Raw genomic sequence first — 9,386 nt, 5'->3', positions numbered from 1 at the left:
GTGCGTGAAAATCAAATCATGTGAAAGATAGCACTCAATCACAGCATGTTTCCGAGTTTATTGAAAAATGTTTATCACTGAAATGTAGCATTTTCCAAAAACTTGGTGCTGACAGCTTTTGGGGATTTCACATGTTTACTTATTGTAAAATAAACAAAATACACATTTTACCAAATATCACAGTATGCAAATGGAAGAGTAATACATATATACTGTATGTATTATCAAAATGATTTATTTTATCTGAATACAGTGTAAAACTATACAGCACATATTATATAACCTAATCATTCAGAACTCAATTATTGTCTGTGCTTGTGTTATTACTTTTGACTCATGTTTATAGTTCATATGTAATTTTTCTCAAGACATCTCTAAAAAATGTATATTAGAAAGTGTTAAATAAATAAAGTTATTATCACATCACCTTTATTTTCAATATATACGTATATATCTATAAGGGAACACTTAATCGTCACAGTATCACACAGAGTCAGTTAAACTTCAGGGATATCTAATTTACCTAATCTAATCCTAACCTAATCTAATCCTAACCTAATCTAATTTTTACCTAATCTAATTTTTACCTAATCTAATTTTTACCTAATTTCCCCTCGGGTATAAAGCTATCTATCTATCTATCTATCTATCTATCTATCTATCTATCTATCTATCTATCTATCTATCTATCTATCTATCTGTCTATCTATCTAACTATCTTTCTATCTATCTATCTATCTATCTATCTATCTATCTATCTATCTATCTATCTATCTATCTATCTATCTATCTATCTATCTATCTATCTATCTATCTGTCTATCTATCTAACTATCTTTCTATCTATCTATCTATCTATCTATCTATCTATCTATCTATCTATCTATCTCTCTCTCTCTCTCTCTATCTATCTATCTATCTATCTATCTATCTATCTATCTATCTATCTGTCTATCTATCTAACTATCTATCTATCTATCTATCTATCTATCTATCTATCTATCTATCTATCTATCTATCTATCTATCTATCTCTCTCTCTCTCTCTCTATCTATCTATCTATCTATCTATCTATCTAACTATCTATCTATCTATCTATCTATCTATCTATCTATCTATCTATCTATCAATCTATCTATCTATCTATCTATCTATCTATCTAACTATCTATCTATCTATCTATCTATCTATCTATCTATCTATCTATCTATCTATCTATCTATCTATCTATCTATCTATCTATCTATCTATCTATCTATCTATCTATCTATCTATCTAACTATCTATCTATCTATCTAACTATCTATCTATCTATCTATCTGTTCATTTAGGAGGGAATCGGTTTTATCTGCTTTGGTGCAAATGAAAGTGACAGCCGGTGCAGTGGACAGGCAAAAACGAGATCAGCCTGTGATTTCATCTTTTCACTCGATTTTGGGTGTGATTTTGAATCCAGCCCTCAGTGGGTTGATCCATTGACCGTTGTTTCATCATTTTGTCCTTAAATTATACAACGTACATCAGAAACTTTCAATTTGAATCATCTGTTCATCAAGATCTGATTTGTGATTTAAGTGTTCGCTTATCTTTTTAGTTACGTATAAATACAATGTTAACAATGATTATCTTCATAATTAAAGTTACATCCCCTGATATTCTAAAAAAAAAAACTAGTAAAAAAACTTTAAAAAAACAATCAGCTTGAAAGGTCACTTAAACCAACAAACCTGATCACACACACATGAAACATTTGTATAATTAGATATAGTTGTATGATACATATCTACGCACTTCTGCAATAGCAGAATCTGACACAGAGACATTGGTTTCTGTCAGGGGTCAAACAAAAGAGCTCCTCTCATGTTTTACTTCTATTTAATATCAAGTCACAAATAAAATGCAAGAGTGAAAATTAAATGTTAGACTTGACTGAGAACTGAGAACCCGCCTGGAGAAAGTGACTCTCCGTTACGTCTGAATGACAAAGAGGAACTGTTCCTCTCCTGTTCCTCCATCCAGGGTCGCCACTCCCACTGACTCGGTGTTGGCTATTTGGATGAACCAGCCGCAGTAGAGCGCTGACTCGAACCTCCTCTGCTTCGTCGGGTCGGCGTTCATGTAAAAGACGAAGGAGAGGGTGCTCTCGTCGCTCTTGGAGATCTTTTTCAGTCTCTGCTTCTCGCACGTCTGCAACAACAAACGTGGATATCCATCACAGAGAGCACTAGTGGCTCTTCAACATCCTGATATTGGGATGATTTACTTTACTCTCAATCATTATAATCAACTTGTTAAACTGTTGATTGAAATGAAAAATCTCTATAACATACATTTAACATCACTTTACTCTCACTTTCCAGAGACAGTTTTCATGATGGATGTGGGTCATGCAGTCGATCCAGACTGAAATATCTCAACAACTACTTGATGGAGTGCCATGACATTTTGTACAGATATTCATGGTTCCTAGATAGTGTGGTTGGATCCTAAAAGCTTGAAGACTGGAGGAGGACGTTATGTTTGCACAGGACTTTCTTCACATTTTTCCGATGTTACATAAGCCTATACCTCCGCTGATTTAATTCAGCATTCTGTCAGGGTTTGGGGGTAGTGTTAGGGTCTACATAGGTGTTTTCCCGGGGAATTCGACACTGATTGTAGAAAAAATAACAGACCGGGGAACGTAGGACACTTTCCGTGAAAAGCCTTCTTTTAAAAAAAAGGGTCCTATGTTCCCTGGTTACATACAAAGCAGGTAACATAAGACTTGGGAAACATAGGTACGCTCCGTTCACAGAGTCACTTCACTGTCCCAGATAATGTATCTGACTGACCCTGATGATCCTTGACTTTTCCCACCACGCTATCATACTTGGTTAACGACCAAATACCTGCAAAACTTAGTATTCAGCTCAAAACTGCTGCTGTGTACAGCCTCACAGAGCTGCAAGCGTGAATGTAGACTTGCCAATGATTTCTACATTAGTAAGACAACATACCATAATATTTTTCAGACGTGGGTGACAAGTAGCCGAAATCCTAGTTCAACGTCCTAATCCTACACTTTGGATTTTGAGCTCTAAGCAAATCCTAATTCTTCACCAAAAGCATTTTTCCAAATCTCATTTGTAATAACACATGGACGCCCTTGAAGGAGGTGTTGGTGTACAAATCAAAAGTTGGCTATGGGGTGTTTTTATGACCCTTTGTGACCTTAATAAAATGCAAACATAAGGGGAAATTCATCTATTTCCAGCTTGTTGCTTTCCAATGATTGAAACCCTCGTCTGACAGTAACTGCTTCCCTCTTTTTTGCCGCTCTCTTTCTACAGATACTGCATACAAAATTGCTGACCATCAAGTAGACCAACTAAATGGACAAAACTGTATGTGGTCTGTCTGCGAACCAACAAAAAAATTTCTCCTGCGGTTTGTAGACAAGATTGAGTCTTTATATTGATGTCTATGCCTGAGTCAAATCCTCTGTCATTGTTGTAAGAGTTATCATGGCTCAAAGGATGTTGGGCCGAGGTGTTGGTCTGTCTGTTGGTGGGTCAACAGCTCGGGTCCAGATTAATTTATATATATTATATATATATATTATATTAACATCTTTCAGATGGATTGCTCTGAAAATTACATTCACTGTACTATGAGGATGCATCCTACTGACCTTGTGGACTTTTCTTCCACAGTAACACAACTGGCTGGTAAAACGTTTAACTCATCCTGTGAAATATCTCAACATCTACCCGATGGATTGTCGCACTTTTGGTTTCCAGATGAAGAATCCTAATGGTTCTGGTGATCCCCTGAACTTCAATCGAGCGCCATCATCAGGTAAAAAATATGTAAAATACATCTAGAACTCATCCTGAAAACAGGTCTTCCAACGCTAATACTCTAGTACTCTACTACAACCCACGGGAGCTTTTCCTAAATTAGCACACATACCAGTGGAAGGCAGGCCAACACCATCAGTAAAAGTTATTACCTCCACTTGTAGGAACACCCTCTCTCCTTCCTTGCAGCACCTCAGGAAGCAGCTGGACTTGCTGAAGTTTAGGACCACGGGCATTCCTTTAAGAGGACAGGTTGACTTGTAGTAGTAGATGGTCATGTCTTCTGAAGAACAAAAGAAATAAAAACAAGGAATTTCACATCAACCGCAAACTGAAATTAAAACTCATCTGTGATTACTGTAAATGAATGTTGCCGCGCTGCTCGGAATGACAAACCTGGATTCGGTGAAGTGTAGAGGATCTTCTGAGAACAGAGACTTGCGATGTAATTGTGAGAGACCACACTTTTGATTGGAGTGTTCAACGACTTCATCTGTTTGAAACTTCCTCCTCCTCTTGGAACTGAAAGAAACAACCCAACAAACGGCATGTGGTTCATAATTCATATGCTTTTTGTTAGAAGAAAACAGTAATTAATCCCTCGCTCACTGTTTTACCTGCATATGAAAAGGTTTTACTAACAGAGGGGAGGTGCACTACATATAAGTGATCTATAACTCTGCTCATGGATCAGATTCAAATGTGTAATTATGCATTTATTGAATGGTTTGGCTAAAGAAGTAGCAGACTACTCTAAACACATAAAGAAAAACTTAATCCTCCAGTTTTTCTGAATCCAAATGAGCATATTTGGATCTCCATGGTTGTCACTGAACTGTATTATTTTTTTTTCTTTTCTCTCTTAAAAAAGAGATCTTGATCCTTAAAACAATAAATATATATTTAAATGTAGGATAAATTAGACAAACAGAAAAGAAGATCACAGACTAAAAACATACTTTTACTACTTTTCTCTTCATGAAAACTTGATTATTTATACTATAATATTCATATTTACTCTTATCCATTTTATTGTCATGACTTTGTCTTGGCCTTATTCCCATTGTAACCCACTTGGTAACATAAGAAAAGTGCTATTTAAATAAAGTTTATTATTATTATCACTCACCAAGCACGACCTCGCTGGACTCTGACACCACGACAACATCATTAAAGGTGCATCCCGTCCCATTACATCCTTTACAGGGGCTCCCACTGTCGCAGCCCCTCCCTCTCACCACAGAGATGCTGGTTTTCTTCATGGAAACGATGAGGAGATTCCCCCTCTCCCCATTCACCTCGTTTTCAGCTTTGCAGACATCCTCCTCTACACCCCCGTCTTCCTTTCCTTCTCCGTTGTGCACCACCTCATTCTCCCCCAAGTCTTCCTCCCTCCTCATCTCCATGCAGAAACTGAGAACTGTGGATTCCTTGGAGACAGGATGTAAAGTGTCCTCAGCTGGGAAGGACTGCGCAACGTGCTCCTTCATCTTGCCGGCCTTGTGCACCGTCTAAAGACCAGAAGGTGGAAGACCGAACACCTAAATACAAGGCTGCTGTCAAAGTTACAATGTGTTGTTCCTCGGGTGAATACAGTCAATAATAATGTAATTTAACATAAAAACTGTGTAAGTGTCGTCAACAGTTGCCTTAAGTTTTATTTTCCTCCATCTCAATACTAACAGGATAAAAAAAACTACTGTGAAAACAATCAACATGAATTATATTTGTCCACACGTTCATGGTATATTATATATATCTTAAATAATATCATGTATATGCTGTATACATCTTAAAATAACAAGTAACAATATATCCTGGAGATGCTGTGACTCTCTGACTGAAACAGACTAAAACAGAGTCTGAAATAAGATATTTATAACAGCCTGGTCACTTTACTTTACACACTTATTTTATTATTATTCTATTTTAAATTTCTCATATTTACTTGTTAACCTATTTTTAATATTACCTCTATTTTTTATCTTAAATTATTGTTCTGTGTTGTTCTGTTATTGTTCTGTTATTGTTATGTAAATGTTATTGTTATTGTTATGTTTAGGTTTGTCCTGTTAAATGTTTGGAAACTGTGAGCAAAGCATAAGCCGGAGTCAAATTCTCTGTATGTCCAACATACTTAGCAATAAACCTGATTCTGATTCTGATTCTTCTTCTGATTCTGAAATAGAAACTCTACCTTGAAGGTTTTCGGTGTGCAAGACTGTGGAAGCCCATGAACTCACCAGCATTGGACTATGTTGAGCCAACGACTGAGCCAGCTCCTCAGGTGTGACATCCTGCAGGTCCATGCCGTTTATCTGCATCAGTTTGTCTCCTCTCCTGAGAAGAAAGGAAGGCACTTTATTAGGACTTTGAGTTACGCCTTTAACAAATGACTTTATCAATGTTCAAATGTATCAAAATGTGTCATTTATACACAACAGAAACATCTATTTGGCTGGTTTGTCTCTTCTTTTCTGTTTGCTGTAAAACAGCTTTTGTTCACAGACTTCCACTTTTTGCATGAAAAATAAAGAGGCTGTAGTATTACGCCTCTGAGTGTCATATATTATTTCATAACTCTTGTCTTTTGGAAAGCCAGTTTCTTTAATAGTCAAGAAAACCAATGCACAGTTTGACAACTTTACCTTCTAGAAGATCTTTAATCTTTAAAGCTGCAGAAAGGATCATCTCTTAGAAAAGTCAGAAATAAGTCGTTAATGCCCCTAAACATATATTTTCTCAATCAGCTTCTTAATGTGAGTAGTGGGGCCATATGTTACACCCAGTTTCTGCTGGGATAGTTTTGGTTATTTCACATTAAAGGTGTGTTTCTGCTGTATTCACTGTTTTTTTTTTAATAAAGGAGTGAGGCTTACTTGGAAAAAGGTGATCTTATGACAGCTGTTGGGTTGATGTCTATGATTAAATCTCGCTTAATAAATAATGCTGAAAGATGTTTTTTAATGTTGGTTCTATAAGTTATGAATATATGAGATTTGAAACCATGTTTTCAGGGACTTTAATAAAGATTCACACTTTTCTCACTCTGATAAACCATTGGGTCTGCAGTTGTGAATGTAATAGTCATGAATCAATTTAGCTGCTCTTACAAATGTTTTATTACTGCCACAACAACTGATTATTGATCCACAGATTATTTTCTTGATTAATCTGTTAATTCTTTAGTTTGGGAAATGTCCAACATGAGTAAGAAAGTGTCCAGCGGCCAAGATGGCATCATCAGTTGTGTTCCTGAACGACAGTCTGACAACAGGAAGGCACATGCGAGGATCTGAAACCAGCAAATATTTAAGATTTTTGAATAAGTGAAGGACATGGTTGTCAATTAAATTTCTGTTAATCAATGAATTAACTAATTTTAGGTGTAATTAACATTATTAAAACCATTACTTACTATTAAAACAAACCCCATTACAGTACATAATAACCCAGGTAGTATTTGTTCTGATGTCTGAGCCTTAAATCCTAAATTCAAACATATTTCCGTTGACTCACCATCTTATCTGCCAGAGTTCACTTCTTTTCAATATAATCTTTAAAATAATTTAAATTTAAATAAATAATTTACTTTTTTTATTTACTTTTTGAAGTGTTTCTTAGTTTTTTTGTATGTCCTTTTTACTCTAAGTCTTCTTTCAAAATCACATTTCTTTAAAGCTTTTATGCTTTTTTTTCTTAAATAATTCTGTACAATAGCTTCAGTTTGTTTTTTCTTTATTTACTGGATTTAATTTTTCAGCACTTTATGGTCTGTGCTTTTCTGTGCTAAAATGATTTTTGTGTTTATTCTTATGACACAGTATCTTACACATAATGGGTCTAATTTATACCTGACAAACGCTTTTTCTTCAGCCGCTTTTTTGTACTTCATCACATTTTCCACTTCATACTGATGCTTTCCTTCATGGATCTGGTGGATGATCAGCACACCTCCCTTAACCACAGAATCCTGAATAAACAAACACAATTAACATCAACCAACATACACAATCATGTCTTTTCAAATGTATCTCACATATAGCAGTGTTCACCCACCTTCAGATCCATGCTGCTGATAATGTCAAAGACTGACACCAGCGGCAGTGCCAGGCTTTTAAAGCCTTCAGCGTGTTTGTGCTTCTGCTTTGCAGGAACAGAAGGGGAAGTAGGACTGAAGGGCCTCTGACACAGTCATGGATGTGGAACTGATGTGAGAAGAGGAAGTGAATGAAGGTTAGTAAATCTTAAATGAAAAAGGAGACACGATGTATGATTATTATTTTTTGTTGTTGTTAGAAAACAGAACATGAAGAGAAAGAGTTCACCAGTAAAACCGTTTTATTATTCTGCTAATTTTCCACATGTGAACAATCACAAACATCAGCTGAGGTCTGACCATGAAAGTGATCTTATCTGGGTATGTTAACATTATGCACAAGTGGCATTTGTTTATATACTTATCTTCTATTTGTGTTCTGTAGAGTGCTGCGCGGGTGATGGATTCTTGTCATTCGACCCGGAAGTTAGCATCGTCCTGGTTCCCTTAAGAAAAAGTAAATGTTTTTTACCATTGGATTGTGGATTATTGCAGAAAATAAGCAAAACTTTATGATACAGCAAGATAATCTTCACAAATACACTACCTTTATGATTGTTGAAGTGTAAATGCAATCTCCAGAAGTAAAAAGCTAACGTGAGGCTTCGAACAAACCACACCACCACACCAGCTAGCAACTGATTTCGCTTGTACGCAGTGAGGATGTTTGTGGTCTCATTTTGCCACATTTTTTGCAACACCAGACACGTACTGGCTACAATATACTGACATATTTTATCTCGTAGAACAAAACATTAAAATCTCTTAATTTTGTGTCAACTACAGACTTTCTTTAAGGCATCTATTCAAGTGTCTATTTACACTGAAAATAGCCTCTGTTGCGCAATCTGGCTATTTACACCTGACCCCTCCTTCACCGCATCAAAGAGCGACAAACGCACCGCACAATGTAATGTCAGAGTGACGTATTTTCATTTTTGGGCGTCCAATTTCGGTCCACAGGGGTTGTTTTGTAACACCAGTTTGAGTGCCTTTGAATCTCTTTTGTACAGGTCATCGTTATCCCCAAATAAATTTAAGTCAAAGGCAACTGGACTTGATTATTTGTCTTTGAAGACGAGACAAATAACCACCTCTTATCCAAGACGCTTCATCAGTTCATTTACGCATCTGACCAGGACTGGTCCAAGTGTCTGGTGTGGAGATCCAGGTATTTAACCTCTAGTGAGGGCGTACACAAGGCTCCAAAACATTCTTAGCATCAAACATTTAATTTCTTGCATTCAAGTAAATTTTAAATGCCTTTATTTATCCAAGAAATTAATAATATGACTTCAAGCAACTAATTTTATTATGACTTTATTCTCAAAATATCAGATTACTACACTTCTTTCTAACAGTGACCCTAATACTCTGTTGTAGTTGACAGACTAGAATTCAGCCTTTTAGTGTTTAATCTCGCCCTGATTTGCGGCATCTTGTGCT

At 36.1% G+C, this 9,386-nt stretch overlaps 1 protein-coding gene across 1 annotated transcript; it reads right to left on the bottom strand.

Annotated features, from left to right (window-relative positions):
• Positions 1-1,275: 1,275 nt before the first annotated feature.
• On the bottom strand, positions 1,276-8,273 carry LOC310951958 (uncharacterized protein; the record flags this gene model as incomplete). Its single annotated transcript, XM_083920444.1, has 8 exons — positions 1,276-2,186; positions 3,994-4,124; positions 4,238-4,363; positions 4,971-5,352; positions 6,085-6,181; positions 7,696-7,814; positions 7,901-8,026; positions 8,241-8,273. The coding sequence occupies 8 exons, from the start codon at positions 8,271-8,273 to the stop codon at positions 1,968-1,970; spliced, it is 1,233 nt and encodes a 410-aa protein (XP_083776570.1). The 3' UTR covers positions 1,276-1,967.
• Between the last annotated feature and the right edge of the window lie 1,113 nt (positions 8,274-9,386).

Source organism: Echiichthys vipera (assembly GCF_963691815.1).
Source record: "Echiichthys vipera genome assembly, chromosome: 1".
Taxonomy (NCBI): Eukaryota; Metazoa; Chordata; class Actinopteri; order Perciformes; family Trachinidae; genus Echiichthys; species Echiichthys vipera.
Note: the sequence above shows the minus strand (reverse complement) of the source record. Positions and strands in the feature narration are given on the sequence as shown.